General features: G+C 46.6%; 1 protein-coding gene across 3 annotated transcripts in view; it reads right to left on the bottom strand.

Moving 5' to 3' along the window:
- Window positions 1-11,660: 11,660 nt before the first annotated feature.
- The window catches only part of SLC25A38 (solute carrier family 25 member 38), a 12,977-nt gene continuing 850 nt past the window's right edge, over window positions 11,661-23,787 (bottom strand). The window contains exons 1-7 of one of the 3 annotated variants that reach the window (XM_025194359.1): window positions 23,027-23,771; window positions 21,109-21,230; window positions 18,868-18,952; window positions 18,172-18,351; window positions 17,049-17,217; window positions 16,146-16,312; window positions 11,661-13,797 (exon numbers count right to left, since the gene is read on the bottom strand). In XM_025194359.1, coding sequence (XP_025050144.1) covers window positions 13,675-13,797; window positions 16,146-16,312; window positions 17,049-17,217; window positions 18,172-18,351; window positions 18,868-18,952; window positions 21,109-21,230; window positions 23,027-23,041 — 861 coding nt within the window. In that variant the 5' untranslated portion in view covers window positions 23,042-23,771 and the 3' untranslated portion in view covers window positions 11,661-13,674. Of the gene's footprint in view, window positions 13,798-16,145; window positions 16,313-17,048; window positions 17,218-18,171; window positions 18,352-18,867; window positions 18,953-21,108; window positions 21,231-23,026; window positions 23,772-23,787 lie in introns of those variants that run through there. The other 2 variants (XM_014526894.2, XM_025194360.1) reach the window with 2 other exon arrangements.

The following is a 23,787-nucleotide window of genomic DNA, read 5'->3' as shown; positions in this document are numbered from 1 at the left end:
CAGCCAGTGGATCGTGGTGGACCCAAGGCCACAATTGGCCAGTTTCGCCAAGAGGTGATCATGGGATACCAGATTGAAGGCTTTTTTGAAGTCAACATCAATCTCTTCTCCCTTGTCCAGGTGATAGGTCACCTGGTTGTGAAAGAAAATGGGATTGGTCAAGCAAGACCTGCTACAAACCCGTGCTGGCTATCCCTCAGGATGCTGGCGTCGGCCAGTCCATTAAGGATGGCCTCTTTAATAAACTTTTCTAAGATCTTCCCCAGGATAGAAGTCAGGCTGATGGGCCTATAGTTAGCCGGATCCACTTTCCTCCCTTTCTTGAAGATAGGCACCACACTGTCCTTCTTCCAGTCTTTCGGTACTACACCAGAGCGCCAGGAGTTCTCAAAGATCCGGAACACAAAATACATTATTAAAAAATATGTAAACTCTCTGCGAGTGACTTGGGTTTTGCACATGCTCCATCATTAACTGCTCAAAAAATGTTGTACATTTTAAACATTTTTACTATTATTGATTGTACATTGTACAAGGGTTGAACTTACTATACAAATAAAATAATTACTAGCCAATTGCCCATCAAGAATGAATGGCAGGAGGAGTGGGCGGGGATGAAGCCCCCTCCCCCCGCATCTGGGCCTGCTCCCCCTTCCCTCGTGCTGCTTGCGGTCCAGGCCCGTTCCCCCACTCCCCTCCGCAGCAGCAGGGGGAAGGGAGGAGCAGGTCTGGGACCAATGCAGGAGAGAACCGGGTCCAAGGGTGGAGAGAAGCTGAGCCGCTGCAGCGGGAGGGTGGGGGAAGCAGCGGGCCCGGGCCAACCCAGCGGCGGCAGGGGGATGGGAGGAGTGGGCTCAGAGCCGATGCGGAGGTGGGGGAGGAGGCCCACTCCTTCCCTCTCCCCGCAGCTGTCGCATTGGGCTGGGCCAGGCCAGGCCAGCCCTCGCCCGCTGTCTCTGCCCCACTGCTGCGGCAGGCCAGCTTTTCCTCCAGCTCAAGCTTGCTCCTCCCCAACATCAGGCCTGGGCCCAGTCCTCCCCTGGTCCCACTGTCACTGCTGAAGCCATGGCACACCCGCTCCCCCTCCCGCATCAGGTCCACGCGGAGATGGGAAGAGCATCTCGGGGCTGAGTCAGAGGACGGGGGTGAGGGTGGGGAGTGGGCCCAGGCTCGAGCAGGGGAGCCCCCCCCCAGCCACTGCCACATCGGGCCTAGTCCGCTGTTCCCCTTCCCCCCCCACCGCAGAAGTTCGGCTTTTCCCGCACTTGGGCTCACCCCCCCACCGTGTTGGGCCTGGGCCCACTCCCTTCCGCATTACCTGCAGGGAGCAGCCCTGCTGGCCTTGCCCCTGCCCTTCTGTCCGCTCTGCTGCTGCTGCATCCAGGGAGCGGGCGGGCATGGCCAGCTGCGCTGCTCTCCTCTCGCCCCCCCCCCACCCCGCAACTCCTTCCCTTTTGTCCACACCATCATGGCGGCAGGCTTTCTTCTTTCAGAACGCTTCTTCACACTCTGGCTGTTTGTCAGCCAATCTGAGCTCAAATAAAGCATTCCAGGCAGACAGACAGACTTAGGCTTTTATAATATTAGAATTGTACACCTGGCAACACTGAGCACCACCTGCACCCTAGGAGAAGTGAACTGGGGCATATGCCTGGAAAGGGGCTGGGCTTGGGGTATATGAGCCCAGCCTCTGGGCATGAAGGGGTAGTGTGGCCTTGGCTGCTGCAGGGGTGGGAGCTCGCAGTGAAGCTGTCTGCAGCTTGGAGTCAGACCAGCTTAGGAGAGGTAGTTGGCAGGGTGGAAACCAGCCTGCCTACCAGGGCTCAAGGACAAGAGACCCAGTGACATTTATATTCAAGTTAGGACTGGTTAGGTTGCTGTTTTTTATTCACGTTTGCCTGAAAGACTAGACTCTGGGTATAGGGGTAGATTGGAGGCCATAGCACTGAGTTGCTGGTGTAGTCTGGGTGTCAAGCCCTGCCAAGGGTCAGGAGGAGGGGGCCAGGTTAGTATTGAGAAGGCCTAGGCTTGTCTAGAATCCCAGAGAGATGGATTAGGAGAACCAAGGCCATGGAGCTGAAGTCCAAGACACTGGACCATGACTCTGGCTTGGCCAGAGAAAAGTAGGCCAAGGCCAGGACAGCTGCCTAAACAAGTGTTTGGAGGCATGAGTGACGGCTGCCTCCAAGGGGAAGCACAGAGATCCTCAGGACTACATGTGGGCTGAGTAGCTCAAGTACAGAGCCAGAAGTGAGGAGTTCCAGAGAGACTACTCCTGGCTTTCAGGGACGACCCCCTCAGTAAACCACCAGGAATATCAAAGGCATGGTGAGCAAGAGACTGGGTGTGAAGTGGGGCCAAAGGTTGCACAAAGCAGGTCAGACTCCAGGGGCATCTGGTGCTGAGAGGCAGGCCAACAAGGCTCGCTGCAGTATTTAAAGGTAAAAATTTGAAGTGCAGCTCAAACAACAGGTGAGGCCACTAGGATGATTTTCTTTTTTTTCAGTAGCCTCTTTTTTCTATGTTATTACTGCACTCTGTAGTATTTATTGTTGCATTATCTACCACATAGTATAGTGATTTACAGGAACAGCAATGCATTTGTGTCCACTTTGTTTTGATGTCTGCTAGGCACAACCCAAATAAAACAACATGGACTCTCCGTTTAGAGACCAAGCCTCATTTTCCAGACTCCTGGGATAGAGGAAGGACAAGATGATGCTGGGTTTTGACATCACATTTGTAGGCTGAAAATTAACATTTTTTAACTGGGATTTGGCAAGCTACCCAAAGTAGATTAATCAAATCCATAGTAAAGTGTCACATTCATGGATGTGCAGAAGTCTCTTGTTTAAGTACTTGTGTAGTTAGAGTAAGAGAAAGACCAATCAGAAACAACTGGAATTGCAAAGGAATTTAGGCAAACAAGATGAAATTGTTTGCCAAATTTCTGAATTCAGCAATTTAAGCAAAATTCAGAATTCAGCCAGGATGGTTTCAGTTTATTCTGCCAAAAAGAGACAAAGCAGCTTTTATAGCTGAAAACCAGTAGTATCTGACCTTCTGGTCCTGTAGACCAGATGACCATCACGGGGGTCATCAGTCCACAAGCCAGAACCCACACAGAGTAGGCATATGGGGTCAATGCATGGTGCAGCTCCATGCGCTGCTTCTGGCCATGAACCAGCCTGCCCCCACATGCTAACCTCAGTCACTTGCCAGATCCCAATGCACACCAGCCCCACATAGCACACAGGGCCGCATTATCCAGCCCACAGGGCTTCTCATGGGTCTGGAAATTTGGCAGCAGGAAAGCAGCAATTAATGCTGCTACTGCTCCCATAGCACCAGATTTCTGAACCCAGAGGGAACCCCACAGGCCAGATGACATGGCTACACAGGGCAGATCTGGCCTGTGCCCCCGGGAGTTGAGCATGACTGTTGTAAAAAGATATCACATTTGATGCGGTCCTGATCACCCTGGGTTTTGACTCACATCAAACCATGTGTCAAATTTGTCAAACCATGTGTCAAACCCAGTTATTTTCCATGTTCTCCTTCCAAGCTGCATTGCTGTCCTTCTGCCAGTAGGTGGCAAGCAAGACCTGACCATCTTGTCCCAAGCACTGTAATAATCACAAGGCCATGTCCTTGAAAAAAACCTTTCACACATAGCCCACCTACTTCAGAATGATTTGAAACAGGATGGTGAACTTCCGAAGTATAAGCAGATGTTGCATTTAATCCCAGAAGAAAGCCTTGGGATTCTACAGGTGTATAAATCCAAGTTGTCACCATTTCACTTGTATATTTTATCAAAAATTTGGTACCAGTGGCTGGGACCTCAGTTCAGTGCTGAATTACAGAAGTGACTAACACTGAATTGTACATACTACCTGAAACATTTTACACTTTCTTTAGAACTACAGTTCTCAAATTGCATTCTGTATACTATTTCAGTCAGGCCACAGACTTGCTGGAATTACATTCCTCACTCCTCAAGCAGAGATTTTTTGCACTAGTTGCTATGAAATCCAAGTCCTCTTTGGAGATTCATGGGGGTCTTTGAACAGCTAGGCAACCCCTGCCCCCTTTCTTTGGAAGAATATTTATTTGATATAATATCATTGTGGTTATATTTGTTTTTGCTCGCCTTGGTAGTTGCAGGGAGTATTTCCCTCAAACTGCCAAGTAAATGACCTGTATAAATTAGAGGTGGTGACTTCCCGCTGCTTAGGGAGATTCAGTACTCATGTCAGATGTTACAGCCAGGGAGAAGAAACAAACAGAAGAGCTACAAAGTAGAAGGCATAATCAAACACTCTCACTCACCATATTAAAGGTAGGGTATTTCTGTGTTTCCTCCAGGGGCAGATTAACACACATGCCACGGAGCCTGGGCCCAGGGATGCCTCCCAATCAGGGGCCCCCTGGGGCGACAGGGGCAGCACAGCCCAGGCAGGCATCCTGGCCACAGGCATCTGGGACAGGCAGTGCATGCCTCCTCACCTCTGGCTGGGCCTGGGCCAGGGCTAGGGGTGGGCACAGAGCTGTGTATGGGCAATGGTGGCTTCCCAGGGCCATCTGTTGCCAGGAAGCTTTATGGGCAGCCCCACTCCCGCTCTCCACCATCTGCGGGGGTCTACTGGCAGGACGGGACAGGACAGCCCAGTCCCGCTGGGCTTGGCAGAGGGGCAAGCGGGCAACCGGAAGTGGCGTGGAGCCCATATCCCCCCCACCCTGTCCAGCTCTGGCACCAGCCCATCCTGTCCTGTCTCATGGCACTGGGGGACTGCAGCCCCAGCTGCATGACATCTACCAGGCGGAGGGACTAAATCGGGCTGGGGCTGGGGCTGTCTTCACCTCAGTGGTGCTTGCATCCCCTGGCTTGCCCCAGCCCTGCTGAGGAATCTGGGCGGGACCAGCCACAGCCCCATGGCAGGCACAGAGGAAACCTGCCTTCACCTGGTAGGGAGCCATCAATTTTCTGTTTGCCCAGGACCCCAATAAATCTTAATCAGCCATTGGTTTCCTTAGCATTATCATTACTGTGTTTCATTAACACTATGATTATCCTTGTTCTGTAACCAACCACCACAGTTGTTTCCAAGTGCGGAAGCAGGAGGGAAAGTATCCAATAGGAAGTCTCCTACTCATCTACTAACTGGGCCAATTTCTACTTAGCTTGTGCAGTCACAACATAGCATGAAATTGCTGAAGATGGAAAGAAAGTGAAAGAAAAATTTGGGAGCGAGGGACGAAGTGCAAAGTTAGAGGCAAGCCTTCAATTAGTTCATATTTATTTGTATTGCACTGGCACTTTAGCTCCCTAACCAAGGCCCCCAGGGTGAGCTAGGCACTGAGTGAACCCAGAACAGAACAGGCCTTCAAAGAATTTACAGATCAAAGAGAAAGCAGAGCTCTCCTTAGAACTCCTCAGTTACAGCAGATCTTCCCTTTGCTAGCTGAGTTACAGCAGCTGCTTTATTGTGCGTGAGATGCTACTATGTATATACTTGTGTGTCTAGTATGATAGGCTGTTTTCACATTGCAGTTTACAGCAGAGATTCCCAAACTTTTTCTTATTGCCCACCGGTCCTTCCAGATTTACTAGCTGCCCATGTACCCCTAGCAGCATACCTTTTACACTTTAACCCCTTAAATGCCAGTTACATGTATTATGATAATGAAAATTAACCTGTTGTTACACAATTTCTCCCGTGTACCCAAAAAGCTGTCTTGTGTACCCCCAAGGGTATGCATACCAAAGTTTGGGAACCCCTGCTCTACAGGACTCGGCTAACAGGTTAGTTATTTTATTTCACCCACTAGGGAAACAGAATAGAGTCAAATGGCCATGCAACTCTATGCAGCAGCTACTACCAGTGGCAGTAGTATGTGTTGGCAGGAGTGTATCTTTGTGTGTTTAATCAGAGGTTATTCTGTTGTAATTTACAAATCCTTTGATAATTTTTGTGGTTAACGATGATGCAGTTTCTGATGTTATTTAAGTATTTTTGGAACCTAGCTTCACATTGGCAGAGGACAGGAGAGACATTTGTGACAGCATTTGGGAAGTTTCATATCTCCTTTTCCTTGCCCATCATTTTTCCAGGCAAGAATCTATCCTGTGATTCTCATAGTGTCAAACATGCTTTAGGGTCCTATTTGTTATGAGCCTTCTGTGGTTTATGCTTCACAGTGAATATGGTGGGTTCCTCTTATACTCTGCCCCTTAAACTTTTTCCTTCTCTAACACCTTCCTTTTCTCATGGTGGCTTTAAATGTGTGTGGCCTATTAAAGACGATCCTTCAATAGTGCTAAGGTGACTGCACTTCAGAACACCTACCACTTTCTATTCTGCTCAAGACTTAAGCTTTATCTAGCAGCAGCAGCAGCAGCAGCTGTGTGTATGTATGTATAACAAGCCTAGGCGGGCAAGTTTCTTTGGGTAGATGTGATATCTTTTATTAGACCAACTAAAACATTGGGGGAAAAGTTCTTTGCAAGCTTTCGGCACAAACACCCTTCGTCAGGCATAAGGAGACTCTGCTTCTGTTATGTGTTCTCCGAGGTCGAAAAGAAGCAAATATACAACAAGCATGTTTGTGAAAATGCAAATGAATGGAAGTCAGGAAGACAATGGGTAGAGATAGGAGGAGAGTGTGGGGAAGGGAGGGAAATGTGTGAAGGAATGCAAGTGGTCAGCTGGAGGCAGGTTACCTGGGGAAAAGATAGATAAGGAGCCTAGACTTTGATCCCTACCGCCTCAGATCCTTCTGACTGATTGATGATGTTGCAAAAATCACCCGGCAACCAGGGGGCAAGTCTAGCTCACAGCAAGCCTTTGTGTAGGGTCCCTGGAGCTTTACCTGGAACATGTGGGAACTCAGCCAGATAAAATAGAAAGCTGCAGACCTTAGTTCCCCAGGAAAAAATAGTGGCAGAAGCCTGGAGTCTATAGAGCTTCTCTGTACCTAAGAATCTTAAACACTTTAGTCATCTAGCCTTGTGTTCTCTCTTGTAATCAGTACATTAAAAATTCACAGGCTCACGATCATAGTTGCACTTTCTCCTCTACAGCTTTCAAAAATCAGCAGATTATTCCAGCTGATTCCACTTAAAAAACCACCACAAAATATCTGTAGTGTGGTCTGACTTGGAAACAAAATGGTTTCACCCATTTGGGTTTCACCCTCAGTGGGTCCCACTCTAATTCCAATGTACCACCCTCTCCAAAGAAAGTGCAGTGTTTTTTCCCTTGAAGCATTCTAATTTCTTGCTCCCTACAAACTTGTGTAGCTTCTGCAAGTCATATGCCACTTGCTTAAGCAAAAACAGGAAACTGGCCACCTGCACAAGGCTTTCTTCAGCTGCTTCTATGGTAAATTTATTATTCATGGATGTGGTGCTGTCAAGCATACCAAGCTGCTCCAAGCAGGCTTCTGGGTAACAAAGCCAATTAGCCTCCCCCATACAGGGTATCCATGTAGCCACAGCCAAACAGGTAGCACAAACTAAGGAGTAGTCATTCAGCAGCCTGCCAGCTTGAGGGTCCTGTAGCTGTGGGTGTTAAGTTTCTAGTATAGATGTGTTGTATATCCAAAAACCTCATTAGCTCTAGCTCTGTGGTCCCTAACATGGAACAAATTTGTTCAATATTAACTCAAGTTGACACTCAGCCACCAGCTCAGGCAGCACCCAGGGATCTTTGGACTTCTCTTTGCCAAGGTCTAACCAAGCCTAATGCTAGTTAACTTTGGAAATCTAACTGGATTATAGCATTGCTATGGATAGTTTGGGCTAAAATGGTATGCATCTTAAGGTACTAACTTGAGAGGCCTCTTCAAGCACTGCTCAACCTGGTACTGGCTACTGGGGATGACCTAATCGGCGACCTAATGATCGATGGGAAGCTCAGTGAGAGCAACCACAAGCTGATCACCTTCACCATCTGCTGTAAAGCCGGCAAGGCAGTCAGCAACACTGAAGTCCTTGACTTCAGGAAAGCTGACTTTGACAAGCTAAGGAGGCTTGTCAGTGAGGCCCTAAGGGACCACAACCCCAGGGGGAGGGGAGTCCAGGAAGAGTGGTTGCTCCTCAAGGGAGCGATCCTCAATGCACAAGCTAATTCTATTCCATCTTGGAAGAAAGGCAGCAAGAGGGCACAGCAGCCCCCCTGGCTCTCCAGGGATCTAGCAAACCTCCCAAGTCTAAAAAGAAAGGCCTACAAAGGATGGAGGATGGGATTCACCTCCAAGGAGGAATATTCTGCACTGGTCCGGTCCTGCAGGGAGCAAACCAGGAAAGCCAAGGCTGCAAATGAACTCCAACTAGCTTTGAGCATCAAGGGCAATAAAAAAGTCCTTTTTCAGATATGTGGGGAGCCGGAGGAAAAGCAAGGGTAACACTGGACCCCTTCTGAACCAGATAGGACAACTGACGCCCAGGAAAAATCCAACCTATTAAATGGGTACTTTGTGTCGGTCTTTCATCAGTCCCATGGGATGCCCTTTGAAAACTCTTGGCGCTCTGGTGTAGTGCCCGAAGACTGGAAGAAGGCCAATGTGGTGCCTATCTTCAAGAAAGGGAGGAAAGTGGATCCGGCTAACTATAGGCCCATCAGCCTGACTTCTATCCCGGGGAAGATCTTAGAAAAGTTTATTAAAGAGGCCATCCTTAATGGACTGGCCGATGTCAACATCTTAAGGGATAGCCAGCACGGGTTTGTTGCGGGTAGGTCTTGCTTGACCAATCTCATTTCCTTCTACGACCAGGTGACCTATCACCTGGACAAGGGAGAAGAGATTGATGTCATATATCTTGACTTCAAAAAAGCCTTCGATCTGGTGTCCCATGATCGCCTCTTGGAGAAACTGGCCAATTGTCGCCTTGGGTCCTCCACGATCCACTGGCTGAAAAATTGGCTCCGTGGTCGGACCCAGAGGGTGGGAATTGATGGAAGTCAATCATCATAGTACCCTGTGACCAGTGGGGTCCCCCAAGGATCTGTCCTTGGATCCATATTGTTCAACATCATTAACGATGTAGACATTGGAGTCAGAAGCGGACTGGCCAAGTTCGCCAATGACACCAAACTTTGGGGCAAAGCATCCACACCTGAAGACAGGAAGACGATCCAGGCTGACCTGGACAAGCTCAGCAAATGGGCGGATGAGAACCTGATGGTGTTCAACACTGAAAAATACAAGGTTCTCCACCTTGGGAGGAAAAATCTGCAGCACCCTTATAGACTCGGCAATGCTATGCTGGCTAGTACTACAGAAGAAAGAGACTTGGGGGTCATCACTGACCACAAGATGAACACGAGTCTGCAATGCGATGCTGCAGCTAGTAAAGCAACCAAAACGCTGACTTGCATCCATAGATGCTTCTCAAGCAAATCCCAGGATGTCATTCTCCCCTTGTACTCAGCCTTGGTGAGGCTGCAGCTGGAGTACTGCATCCAGTTTTGGGCCCCACAATTCAAAAAGGATGTGGAGAAACTTGAGAGAGTCCAGAGAGGAGCCACGCGCATGATCAGAGGCCAGGAAAACAGACCTTATGACGACAGGCTGAGAGCTATGGGGCTCTTTAGCCTGGAAAAGCGCAGGCTCAGGGGTGATCTGATGGCCACCTATAAGTTTATCAGGGGTGACCACCAGTATCTGGGGGAACATTTGTTCACCAGAGCACCCCAGGGGATGATGAGGTTGAACAGTTATAAACTACTGCAAAACCATTTCAGGCTGGACACAAGGAAGACTTTCTTTACTGTCCGAGCCCCCAAGGTCTGGAACAGCCTGCCATCGGAGGTGGTTCAAGCACCTACATTGAACGCCTTCAAGAGTAAATTGGATGCTTATCTTGCTGGGATCCTATGACCCCTGCTGACTTCTTGCCCTTCGGGCAGGAGGCTGGACTCAATGATCTTCCCAGGTCCCTTCCAGCCCTATTGTCTATGAAATCTATGGAGGCCTCTACTTTACTGCTCTGCATTTTGTTAACCAAGCTGAGAGCTCCATGCAGTACCAACCCAATATACATTTTAAGTATTCTATAGAAATATCTGCTCTGAATATAAAATAGCCTTTGCCTGTTGCTTTCTGTTAGTGACCAAGAACACACACAACAGTAGTTCCGTCTTGACTTTACTGGCACTACCTTTTAGGAAGTTCATCTCCCACCTGTTAATTTGGTGTCAAGAAAGACAGAAAACATTAAAATGACAGGTCAAAATATTCACCTCCTTCCTTTACACAAAAATCAAAGAAGAAATGACACAATCCATGTTGGCAATCACAACTGTAAATAACAGTGCATAATACATACTTCTTACATAGTATATTTGTATACAGGCACATTAACATCCACTGCACTTGAAATCCAGATGATGGGCCTCAGCTCCAGTTCAGTTTAAACAGTGCACGAAAAAACGTCTGGTAAAGGTTGAAAATGGAGTTTCTCCAAAGGCTCAGCTTTCCAACCCATTACCTCTCTTCGCGAGATCATATTTTGAGACAGCCACTCTGCCCTGCTATCGTAGTTATGGGGGCATAGTAAAGAAGTCATAAAATTCATGGAAGTACTCTCTCACACTGGGAATTGTAATCGGAAACAGAAAGGAGAAAGCATGAAGGTCTTGGGTCTAAACTCTAACAGTTTCGAGACATTCTGTTAACAGATCACCTTCCCATTTTGCTGCAAGGTCTCCCCGGTAGTTCAATACTATAGATGTAGTTAGATTATTTGGTTTCATGGAAATTCTCACATAAGATGTAAGCAATGGGTTTTGTGTTTTGGCTTTCCCATGGCTTGTTTCCTGGGTTGCATATTTTACTAGCAGCTGCTAATGAGAGTGTACAGCTACAAGAGCTGCCTACAGGTTTCAAGCCTGCAGTACTTTGCCAAGGTTTCCCTGCCAAAACCTCACCACTTCCAATTATGGAGCTGAAATCTTTAAAATAAACATGTTCACACAGTTCTCATGAAGGTGTTTACTATAGAAATTTCTTCAGAGACAGAATAAATAAAACTGAAGAGGAGCAAGTTATTTTTGTAAAAATGATGGCTCAGGAATAATCTTATCTAGTTTGTTCTAGGATGGAACAAGATCCCCTCCTAAGCCAAAACTTTGGTCTTTTCCTACATGTAACAGGCTTGAGAAAGAAAATAAAAGATGAAAAGCCCTTGCATGGTTCTTTATTGGGAATGAGGGCACCAAGGCTTTGACGATATGCAGAGCAGTTTAGAATCTGTAATTCTTAAGCTCTTACAAGATGTGTATTAATGAAGTCCAAGGCACACGTTTTCACACTATTGCAGCAGCAAAAAAAAAAAAAAAAAAAAAATCAAAATATTTAGTAATATCTTGACTCCATAAGGCAGCTGATCCTCAGTCACCACAGAAAGAGGAAAGCATTCTTAAATGAAAAGACTAACCGCTCTGCTTAAGATGCAAAGCTAATAAACAGAATCTATGTACAAACTGGTGAACTTAAAGACATTTATGTGTCAAACAAAATATATGAGTTAGCTCTTCCTTTTTTTTTTAAACAATAGAACTTAAACTATTTAATATTCCAACATTTTAGGTCCCTGTGATGATAGCATCATGGAATTCTGAATTTAAAATGGGGAAGATAAGTAAATGAGTTCATCATTTTAAAAGGTTTTATTTTCTAATATGCAAGAACATCTGTAATGCTGCAGCCTGAAAAGCTAGTTCCTTAATGACCTAGGAACTGAAAGCTTTGCAGTCATGTAAACACACCATATACACTCGCACACAAGCCTCATCCCCAACATGTTCTCCTGACATTAGGTGCGCATACTGCCTACTGGCTGTTCCTCTTCACCACCGAGTGGGTAACTGAGATGGGCTTTTCAAACTATCTGCTAACAGCACTGCACAAGCATGCTACTCAACTCCCATTATTTAACATGATCTCAAGTGCCCAAGCCTTTGCACTGCTCTGCAACGGCAAAGCCTGAGAGAGAACTAGGTAAGAATAGTTCTTAATCCATGGCCAGTCAGCATCTTTCCTCCATCAGGGAAGGGTCAGGACAGGTGGGATTAAACTAAGCTGCACAGTTGATATCTTGTGTTCTTATCACCCATCACTTGCAAACACACTTCACCCCACACAAAACTTATTTTGGTTAATGGCTATACCCTATTCAGTTCTTACTTGTACATTCAAATCTTATATTAGCTCACCAAAATCCCAGTCCTGAAGTACTGAGTATGCTGAACTCCCACAGTAATCAGTGGGATACTCAGGACCCTACACATCTATTCTTCACCTTGGTTTAAAAGTTGAAACAAAAACCAAGGACACTGTTGGGCCCAAATGTTAATTCTGCTAGCTTTATGATCATCTAATGAAGAATTTCTCTGGAATCTATGTACTCCTGGAGTGCATGATGGTGTACATTGGCTATTGGAATCTGTATTTTAATTTTAAAAATGATGGCTAATACACAGACATTTGTTTAAGGCTGGTAGACCTATTATGTCAACATATTTGGGTATTCCATTTGCTGTTTTTAGTTTAACTGCCCTAAAATGAAATGCTTGCCAGGAAAAACATCTACGATTTACCAAGCTGATTTGAAGTTTTCTGGGATCTCTTCAGAGTACAAGGGGACACAGGGAGTTCCCTACATGGGCCCAAAAGCCCCAAGTCTTTAAAGAAAGATTATAAATGAAACAGCATTTTCTTTCAACATCTACAGATTTGCTGCAGACAGTGGGCATCAGCCCCACATTACAGTCATTTAGCTAGACAGAGAACATTTCACATGAATTAGTGCAGCTTTTTGCAGCAACAAATTCCCTCTCTCTAGTATCATCCTAAAGTGCTTCTTTTCTTCTTAAGGTCTGTGCAAATATTACTGCAGATGCAAAATAAGTTATTTTTGAAAGAAGTTAATGTCTAAAGCCTGTCATTAAGTCCTCTTTAAATAAAAGCAGGAAAGATATCAATGACTACATGACCCACTTTCACTGCTAGCATGCAAGCTAATAAGACGGCATTTCTCAGTCTTCCTTCCAGTCACAGTCCTTTCCCCTTCTCTCTCTCCGACTCAAAGACAAAACACCAACAATCACATTAAGCAAACTCTGAAAAGGCTGTGACCTCCTAACATCCTCTACTATACCTTCTCTTTACACATGGAAAGAGAACAGCAAGAGAGATTTAGGATTAGATGAGACAAAGCATGTCATAGTGTCTTGGGCACACCCCTTGGCAAGAAAGGCATTGGGTTCTGCAGTACAGGTCGTCAACTTCAGTTCTCTTCCGTGTAGAGACTTCCCAATGCACACATGACCATTCTGAAGGAGTTTCTTTGAACCTGTGTAGTAATCATTTAGCTTCTAGAACACCAAAACTGTCCATCTCCCAAGGAAGTGTAATAGTATGGTCTTCCTGGAATGATTTACTCAGAGGATACAAAGATCAAATCCATCTTTCCTCTACTTGCACCTGTGTCAGATGGGAAAGATTTTCAACCTACACCCCTGTATCAGAAATCACGTCACTCCCCCCCCCCACCCCCCATGACTGAGCAAATCTCATCCCCTGTGGAGCTGGGAAATCACCAGTCTTGCTAGCTGATCATGATAAGCCAGAGAAGGGGGTAGGCTGAACTCCTGCACAATGAGTCATTCAAGATTTCAGACCCATTTTTTCCATCATCTGTTCATATAAAGTCCATGCCATTGCTGCCATCAAAGTACGCCTCAGAGCACGGGGGAAGCCACCATGGAAGAAGCCAACCAATCCATAATCCTTGAGGAGACAGAAAAAGAGAAAAAATAATCATCTCATCTTGTGCTGTTTAATTCCTATTTACTGGACAGAGCATGCCAGGACTGCACTGAAATATGTTCTATATCATTCCATAGTACCCCAAAACTCTAAGCTCATGCAGCACTCAAAGGGACAGGAGGAAGAAAAAGATCACTAGGATGAGCAATTTCAGTACGTCCTGCTGATGAAGGAGCCACAGGAGTTGGGTGGTGAGTACACCACAAAGCTGAGACTACTGGGATGGTAGTGGAAAAAGGAGGAGAAATAAGGGCAAGAGAGCCTATAGGGAAAGCCCTAAGTCTGCAAAACAAAAGAAGGGGCACGGACAAGAGACACCAACCATTTCAGGTCATGTTATAAGGCAGCTAGCCACACTTTAACAGCTGTTATGTACGGAATTCTATGCTATGCATTTCCAAGCTCCTTATTAATATTCTTGAAGTAGACAGAGAAATTCTTAACAGGCACAAATATACTGTAGGACAAAAAATCCAGATTCAAAACTAGACTCACAGTCCGGAGACAGGATTTGATATGGACCAGAGCTGAAATTTTTCATTCTGATCATTTGTTCCTCTTGCAACATGAGAAAAAATTTTGCCAAGGCACCTCATTACCTCACTGTACCCACTTTGATCTCGTGTGCCTGTGGAATTGCACTGCAGGAATTGAGAGACACATCTAATGGACATGCAACTCCACTGGACTTTCCAGGGACAGGAATATGGTAATTTTTTTTCCACTGCCACACTCCCAGTTCCCTGGATAACAGATCTGTACATTCATTAAACTTTAGCATTCAAAGGACAGAGAATTGTTTTATAGCTTATTTATTGAGGCACTGGGTCACAAAAATCCCTCTACTTCACAGTGTGGCAACCACTGAAATGCCTGTGCTGATAAACCAGAGATGGCAGCAACCCAAGCAGAGGACAATCAGTTCATACAAGGTTATTTGTTCACACAGTTAAGGTAAAATCATCTAAGTACGTATAGTCTGTTATTAAGAGTCCAAGGGTGAAAGTGTCCAAGACAGTACCAGTAAGATCTTGTCTGCTCCTGATGACACTATCTAACATGAACTGGATTAAAGCTGTCTACCCTTTTGGAGCAGGTATCACACTTGGCTGAATGTAAATTAGTGACTGAAAACTGAAGACTCTATGTCCCATAGTGTAAAGCAGAGTAATCACTTTAGAAGCTATAGCAGTATCATAGCAGGGTTAGATTATATACCTGATAATCAGGGATAATGGTTTTCTGTGTTTAAAAGTGTTTAATCAGAGTATTTGCACGCTCCCCTCCCCCCAAAACCCATGTTTTTCCATGATTAAGATGAAATGCCACTATAATTATATAGGTATCAGTTGAACACAATGTTTTATTGATATATATACAATTTTAAAGTAATTTGGAAGCCTACAAGTGTTTCAATCACTATAATAAAATAAATTCTAAATACCTACAAATATTGGCATTTGATTTTGGGCTCATCATGGGGGGAAAAAAAAAAAAAAAAATCAGAGCTCCCCCTGCACCCTTCGATCACCAGGACGGGGGTTCAGCTACAGCTGTTCCTCCCCCACTGCTTTGTGGTGCTGAGCAGCCCCAATATGCCGGTGCCTGGCCCATGCCATTGCCTCTCACTTCCCACCCACAGCCACCTGCCCCCTCTAGCCCTGCCAGAGGAGGCCCCCAGCTGCCAGGGACCTGGCTCCACAGCCCCCATGCACACACAGCAGCACCCAAGCCCCAGCTGCTCCCTGGGCAGCACGGCCAGAATGGAGCCCATGAGGGTTGGTAGGGGGCAGATATGGGCTGCCTGCTGCAGGCTTGGCCAGGGCAGCGGGGCTGGCTCCCTACCTCTGTGATCAATCTCGGGGTGGGGCACGGGGGGCAAATGACACCCCCCCCCCAGTGTCTCCACAGCCCAATAGGCAGGACCCAGCATGGCAGGGCAAGGTAGATTGGGGCCAGGTGCTACCACCGCGAGCCCCACACCACCATGGCAAGGTACCCTCTGTGCTGCCACCCCCATTACTGCCGGGTAGGCAGGGGGCACTTCACCATGGCAGCGTGGCAGCCTGCCCCCACGCCACACACAAATCTGGGGGGCATTTGTTCCCCAAGCCCCACCCCAGGAATGCACACAGTGAGGGAGACAGCCCCCACCACCCCCTAGAAGAGCAATCTACAGCTCCGTCTTGCTCCCTGCCTGGGCCCTGGTACTCTGCCAGCCTGCCAGGGGAAACCCATTTCCCAGGTATTTCTCCTTAAAATGAGAAAATCCAGGTTTTGCCATGTTTTTAAAACAAACGCAGCCTCACCTTGTATATTAAGGCAATGACTTGGCCTGTCCAGCGGTATTTTTCAGGTGACAACTGCATGTGAGTTTTGATAACATCAGCAGGTTGAGTAGCCAAAGAAGCCAGGATTCCTGCGAAGATCCCACAGCTAAAGTTCACTAAGGGGATGAGGGCTGGATCCAACTGATCTGAAATGGAACAAAGAGAAAAACTTCTTCTACATACCGCTCAATCTTACATTGCAATACATTACTTTTCCTACCATCTCTACACCACACTGAACAGTTGTTGAATTATTAAATAATGACAGAAATAAGAACCTTTAAAAGGAAACTAGGAAACTAACAGATGACTCAAATTAGTATTGGTGTACATTAAAAGGGGAAAAAAAAAATCACTTCCACTGAAACTGGATTTGAGATAGAGACCTAGAAATAAAGACTGAGTGTTTTGAATGGCAGAGGCTGCCGAGGGGAAAAAAAACAAAACAAATCGAGCAAGTCATAATTTAGTAGAGATTGCAGAAATGGAGAGAACTATACAGTGTATAAGAAACTGAGCAACTGACCACGTCACTGAGCAAATTATTGCTGCTGGATTTTCTGCCTCTTATAAAAGTTCCGAAACTGAAACTCTGGTGTTGCAACTGATCACACCAAAGCATGATGAGATCCATATGTAACCTAGACTAAAATCCCTTGAACACCAACATAAGGCTAGTTCATCCTTTCATGTGACCTCATTCAGGACAAACTTATAGTTCTCTGGAAGTGACAGAGAAAAGCACCGGCTAAGTCCTTTCAGAGATAAATTTCACCTCCCGAGACAAGGACAGAATAATTAAAGCAAAATGAACTGTATCTTGAAAGAGCAGGGGGTAAGGAGAAGGAGGATTTGTGTTATCATGTGCATGTTCAGCCTTACCCTGAGGAGTGATTTTTTTGGTCTGTGTGTAGAACATCAAGTAGATGCCCGAGAAAGGTGCATCCCGCAGGAGTGTTGCTGTCAGCCCACTGTACAAGCCACGAGCTCCTTCTGTTCGATAGATATTCCTCAGGGCTCCATACACACTCCCATAACCATACTTTCCACTCTGCAGATGGCACATAAAACCAATTATTAACCTTTCAGATACAGTGCCTCCTCAAGGGGAAAGCTTTAATGTAAAAGCATATACCTATAATCAATGGAGCAATCGTTTACATCACTGCCTCTGGGTGACACCACAACAGGTAGGCAGTTATACCAGATACCCAGAGGCAGAACCATCAGAAACCAACCACATTTTATTAAGGTCAGCTTCATACACTGTAATTAGCACATTTTCCAGACACAATCTGAAGCATATATAATGTCAGGTGGGATGGAACAGGAACTAGTCCAGAGACACCCCATGCCAAACAGAGCTGCAGCCTCACTAGTGTTAACAGCAGAACTTCCAATATGCTTTTCCATAGTTATGCTACTTTTAACTTGTTGGGTTATATAATAGTTACATTACTGTTACTTTTTGTTGACAATTAATATCTTCTGCTCCATCCATTTTCATCTGATGAAAAGATTAAACCCAATCCTCTCAGAGAATTAATCATGTTGCCTCTACAACAGTTCCCAGAAGGAAACAAACTACTAAAAGTGGAATTTGACCCTTATCTCCTGCACAACCAGTACTATGAAGCAAACTTGTGCAATGGAACTAATCCCGAATATCCAGTAATAACACTCTATCTATTTATTACTAACAAGACTTAATGCCCGAGATAGTTTACTTGCCCTCCCTTGCCATGATGGTATTCAAAATATTTTACCCACTCATGAGAGAGTTCTTGCATCACAAAAGCAGTAAGTACAATTTTTCAGTCTAGCTAGCATTTTAACTTTGCTTCTTCTGTGTTTAGGTGCTCAAATGCTGCACAGAGGATCTCCACTTCTTTCTCTCACTCACACATCTCCCAAGCAGAAGTTCCATTTTGTTATAGGAAGGGGCATGGAATCAACACAAAAACTATCAGAAGGGTATAAGAGGAAAACAAAGACTTACACTTACCTCATACCGTGTCTTTACTACAGTTATGGGCAGCATGCAAACTCCTGCTACCGTACGAGAGCTTACTCCCAGAAAGACCGACTCTAGCGCTGTTGGGGAGCAGTCCATAAAAAACTTCTGCTTCATCAAATACAAGGTGCTGAAGTAAATCCCAACTCCAGGGATGCATCTTGCAAAGGACTGCAGAAGAGTGAAAATTGGAGGTAGCGATTTACCCCTTCTCATGTTCTATGTAACATTGTGTTAAAATTTGCTATGAGGCAAAGGAAAAAACTGGTACACTGCAGAAAAGTGAGATGAACAGAAATCATTGCAATCCCCAACAACGTGCACACTCAACAACTGACATGAGTTTCGGCTGGTGCACCACCACTACAAATATATACTCCAGGTTTTTATGGCAAGATTTAGGTGCTGATTCACTGAGCACTGTAAGACCTAAGTGACTCATATGGCTAAGTCCCATTCTAGGCACTTAAATAGCTCAGTCAATTGGCCCCCAAGTCACTTAGACATTTGTAGCAGTGAGCAAAGCAGCACTTCCAGACCTTTAACAAAAGCTGAACCATAATTACCACTTGATGGTGGGTAAAAAAAAAAAAAAACACACACACACACACACACACACACACACACACACACACACACACACACACACACACACACACACACACACACAGAGTAATAGTCACTTACTGGAGAGGCCCCTTTCCAGAGCCCCAGGAGGCTTTCAGTGCGAACAACTCGAAAGAGCAAAGCAACCATCCCCACACGATGTGACCTGGAATTAAAAAAAAAAGAATTAAGAGACTGTACTAAAAATGTTCTCCCTGGAACCCACTCTACAGCCCAACCCTAGCCCTACTTCATCCACCCAGGACTTCCCAAATATACATCTATGTGCATTGACTACAGCACTTCAGAGCCTCCACCTCTACTCAGCCATTCCTCTTTGTCCAATCAATGCTGTCTTCTTCCAAGATTCACAGGGCCATGGTCATTCCTACTGCTTATCTACTGATTATGACATTTCTTCATGATAACCCCATAGGAGCAACTAAGTTATTGGTGACACTGTCATTCATCATCATTGGAGTGGATTAATAGCAGGCATTATATTAGGCAAATGGACACAGCTGCCTAAATTTGATACTCTCCTCACACCTTATGTCCAGAAAAGAGTATAGCAGTTGTACAGGATTCTCCATAATATAATAGTGTGGAAGGGGACAATCTCCCAGGCCCAGTCTGGCCCGCCCACCTGTCTTTGGGCAAGGTGCCCACCTTACTTGTCTGCTACGCCTTGTTGTAAATTAAAGATGTTAATTAGGCGGGAGGCTGCCTTTCGAGCGCCCTGATATCCAAAGGTGGTAAACACATGACTCCTAGCCTTTCGAGCGCCCTGATATCCAAAGGTGGTAACCCCATGACTCCTCCCTGCCCCTATTGTATCCCATGCCTCGCTGATGTTCCCATGAGTTGTCCAGCTTAAGGCCAGGCCCAACTCAGCTCAGTGTTAGGCTTCTCTCGTACTGCCCTATACAGTGTTTAACACACTGCCGTATACAGGGCCTCTAGCACTCCACCTGTTCTCACCAGGCCTCTTCCGCTCATGCCCCCTTTTGGGCCTCATTCACCCTGCCCTAGTCCCTTGAGCAATCTTGAAGGGTCATCAGGCTCGACTCTGCACTCCTCAGCCAGCCCTGGCACAGACCTTTGGGCCTCTCCCGCGACCCTCATATGAACAGTGGCTGGGGAATTAGCCAAATACTGGGCCAACTCCATCCCTGGCCCTCACCAAGTAACACAGCCCACTGGTTCTCAATTTGGGGCTACTGACTCGCCCCTTTCACTCATGGCTCTCTCTCTCTCTCTGCCACCTCACTCAGCCTCAGGCCCACTTGCAGCCCCAGGCACCCTAAGGCTTACCTGGATCTCTCTGCCCCTTTCTCCCAGGGCCTCAACCTCACTCTTTCACCCCTTTCTGGGGCTCCAGAGACTTGCAACTCAGTGGGTCAGGTGCCCCTTGCATGGGCGTGCCTCGCCCCACTACTGCTCTCTGGGGTCTTACACCCCTATGGGCTCCGGTGCCACCCTTGGATGTGCCTGGCCCCACTACCCACTCTGGGATCAGGTGCTTCCCATTGGCGTGCCTGGCCCCACTCCCCTCTGATGTTATAACCCACTAGGATGGTGAGGGCTGGGGTTAATACACCCCTACCAGCCTTTCACCGGGGAGGTAACTGGCCTGGCATTTCTTGAGGACTCCCTCACCACAGGGAGTCCCACCAGGCCCCCTTCCCTGGCAGGGTGCAGTTTCAGATCATGCCCAGGACTAGGAGTCTCCTGCCATCCCCATAGCTCCTGCCCATACCTCCCAGATGTTCTATGAATGACAGGGCAGCCAAGTGGTGTTGCTCCTTCAGCTGCTGGCAGCAAACTGTTTCCCAGTCCAGAGAGGCAGGATCTTAAAATGGCCACCTCATCAGAGCTGTCCTGCACCTGTCCACTGCCTGTTCTCCTCCTGCCAGTGGCAGGCACCAAAGGTGCTCTGCCACCCCCCTTCCCCCTTAAAATTGGTTCCTGGTGGGAAGGCTTTTCCCTGATGCTCGCAAAGCAGGCTCACTCAGAGCCAGCAACAGCCCTTAAGTGGTTAGCACTCTGCTTGTGCTTCGCCACAAACAGACATCCAGATAAAAAACTGGATTACCTGTGGCATGGAAAAGATAGGACAGAACTCTTGGGAATAGGATTTCATTGCCATCTTTCAAAAATATTAAAGCAACACACCATACTGTTCCTCATACAGACACTGTTCTACAAAAGCCCCTCTCATCTACCTGCTCAGCAGCAGCAACTTCTGACTGATACCCATCAGCTCTACAGCTTAGCCAACAAGAAAATGAGACAATCATGACGGAAGAGGCAAGCACTTACCCATTGATGGATGGCTGCAAGGTCTGCAGCCGGGTTTTGATCAGGTCTAGGGGCTGGAATAGAAGCGTGGAGCAGGTCCCACTGATGGAACCACATACAAAAGCCTTCAGCACTGGATGCATCTGAAAAAGAAAACCGGACTTTTCAAAAACCCATCATAAAGGTGGCAGCTTTGTTAAGAACAGTGCAAGAGTTAAAAAGCCAAGTGATATGCTACACAGCACAGAAACATAGCATGGAGGGATCTCCTGCATCACTGCACCAGTTCCATGCTGTCTCAGGCAACCACTTTCAGAAACCAGTTTCAGAAACTGACCTAACTCCATCTCGGAAGCAGTAAGGTTTTTGGCCCCACTAGTCCTACTGCAAGCAAGATTCTGGAACAGGCTCCTTTCAGTTACAAGCCTGTTTCTCGTTTCCAAACTATATTTATTTAGAACCATTTATGACCAAATCTGGTGTCAGCGATGTCCTGTTTTTTTCTCTCCCTAATGTATTTATAGCGAGAAAGCATATCCCCACTCAGGCATTGTGGGATCTTGCCAGCTATCTGGGATCTGAACACTGGGCTCAATATTCTTCTTGCAGTTCCTTCAACTTCATGACTCTCCAGTGCCTGATACAGAAGAACAACCTACTCTAAACAGGCTACAAGATAGTGATTGGGGAGCCTGCGACAGTGCACCTGAGCTTCAGTGAGTCTTTTACCATAGGATAAGTGACACGCATAAGCTATCTTACTGTAAAACCTGCAAGGCTAACTTGTCTCCTCAGCAAGAAAACCAGACTGTGGAAAAGCAGTCTTGTTTTTCCCGTCACATCACTTTAACAGCCAAAAAAAACCCATTAAAAAGAAGTTTAAGTAGTCCACAAAGAGACTTATTGTCAATAAAGCAACCTCACGAGATTTATATGAACAAAGAGTTTCTATGCCCTCCAAACAGCCGCATCAAGTAACACATCCTGCTAACATAACTTTGGCAAGGGGACCCACCCCAGGAACCTTGTGACAAGCAGGTTTTCAGCTTCTCTCAAAGTGTTTTTTAACAGCAAGTCTTCTTAGATAAATTATATCCAAGTAGCTTCTAATATTTAATTGGGATCATCTCTCTCTCTCTCTAATAGGTTGCAGATGACTCCTCAGATTTCTTGAGGATCACTATTCTTAGAATATTAAACATCAAGATGCCCTTCCTCCCTTGGCAGCTGACTCCCACTAGACATCTGTGCATCCAAGATAACAACAAGCTCTTTCATAAGAATGGGAAAAGTGGTAAAAAGGACATGGCATTTGAGCTCCCTTAGACCAGCATTTCTCAACCCGTGGGTCATGACCCAAAAGAGGGATGCAAGAGTATATGAAATGGTCACGAACAAAAATAGAGTTTCCTTTAAAGGAGAAAAAGTGTGAAACAGTAGTTTTCCCCTTGCAGGCTGGCACTGCTTAGGGCCCTCCATCACCTATACACCTACCCTCTGCCCTACACACTGGGGGGGCTGGGACCTGGGGGCAGCAGGTCGGGAGTGAGGGGCACTGGGTCAGGAACGGCCACTGATGCTTACAAATGGGTCTGGTACAAAAAAGGTTGAGAACCACTGCCTTAGACAACTGGGTTTCCCACATATGCAGTCCCACTCATGCCAATTCTCACTTTCTTTTTTAAAAAACAAACTAGCCAGTGTTTTGTTCTGAGGACAGCAAGGGAGGTATTCTCAAGTAATGCAGAAGGCACAAAGGCTTCTTAAAATCTTGCCATACTTCTCAAACCTGAAAACCCAAGAATGTCTTGCAAGCTACATACACATTACAGTATAAGAAGCTGTTACAAACAGCTTCCCACTTAAAACCCCATGACATTCTTTTCTTCCTGTTTTAGCCAGTTTAAGCTGTTGCTGTTATCTTATTACACCCCAGTACCGTCTTTATCTTCATGGTGACTGAAGCCACCTTGTGTGTAGAGCATCAGGGAGCCCCGATCCTTTACTGAGGTCTGTTGGTGTTACTGTTGTACATGCAATAGTAACTGTTTGGAGCGCTCTGCTGGATAGTTCTTGTATTTCTACCCTGAATATTAATTAGACACTCTGCTTAGATGTCTGGCTAATTTACAAACATGGAAACGAAGGTTTTGTGCAGCATTTCTGCCGCAGCTCGAAGCAAAACGCTTCCCCTTCTCTCTGAGCAGCAGAGATGTCGCCACAGCGAGCTCCATGGCTTTGCGGCGACTCTCGAAACTGCCTCGTCCATGTTTTCAAGCTCCAACAAACCCTGATGAAACCCACCCGCCCGCTGGATATGACAAAAAGGAGCAGACTCAGGGAGACTCGGAACCCCTGGGGAAGGCAGGCAGGCCCCGGCATTCACCCACGCTGGCAAGACCAGGGGGCTCTGAAAGACTGCGGCCAGGTCCTGCTCAGCCCGCATTGTGACCCTGCTGAAGGCGCTGATGCACTTCTCCAGCCCGCGCTAGCCCAACCAACGCGGCTGGCAGGGCTGGTTTTACCCCGGGCCATACGGGATCTCGCCTGGGGCACCGCAGGCCGGTGGCGCGGTCACCCATCCAGCCCCGACCCTCCCCCAGCCCTGCTTAGCTTACGGAAAGAGACTGCGAGCGCTCGGCGCGGACCTCGGCGGCCCCCCCCCCCCCGGCCGGCCGCGGCCCCCCGGCCCCCAACACG

The sequence above is a fragment of the Alligator sinensis genome, unplaced genomic scaffold (assembly GCF_000455745.1).
Source record: "Alligator sinensis unplaced genomic scaffold, ASM45574v1 scaffold1118_2, whole genome shotgun sequence".
NCBI lineage: Eukaryota > Metazoa > Chordata > Crocodylia > Alligatoridae > Alligator > Alligator sinensis.
This window is presented reverse-complemented; position numbering and strand designations above follow the sequence as displayed.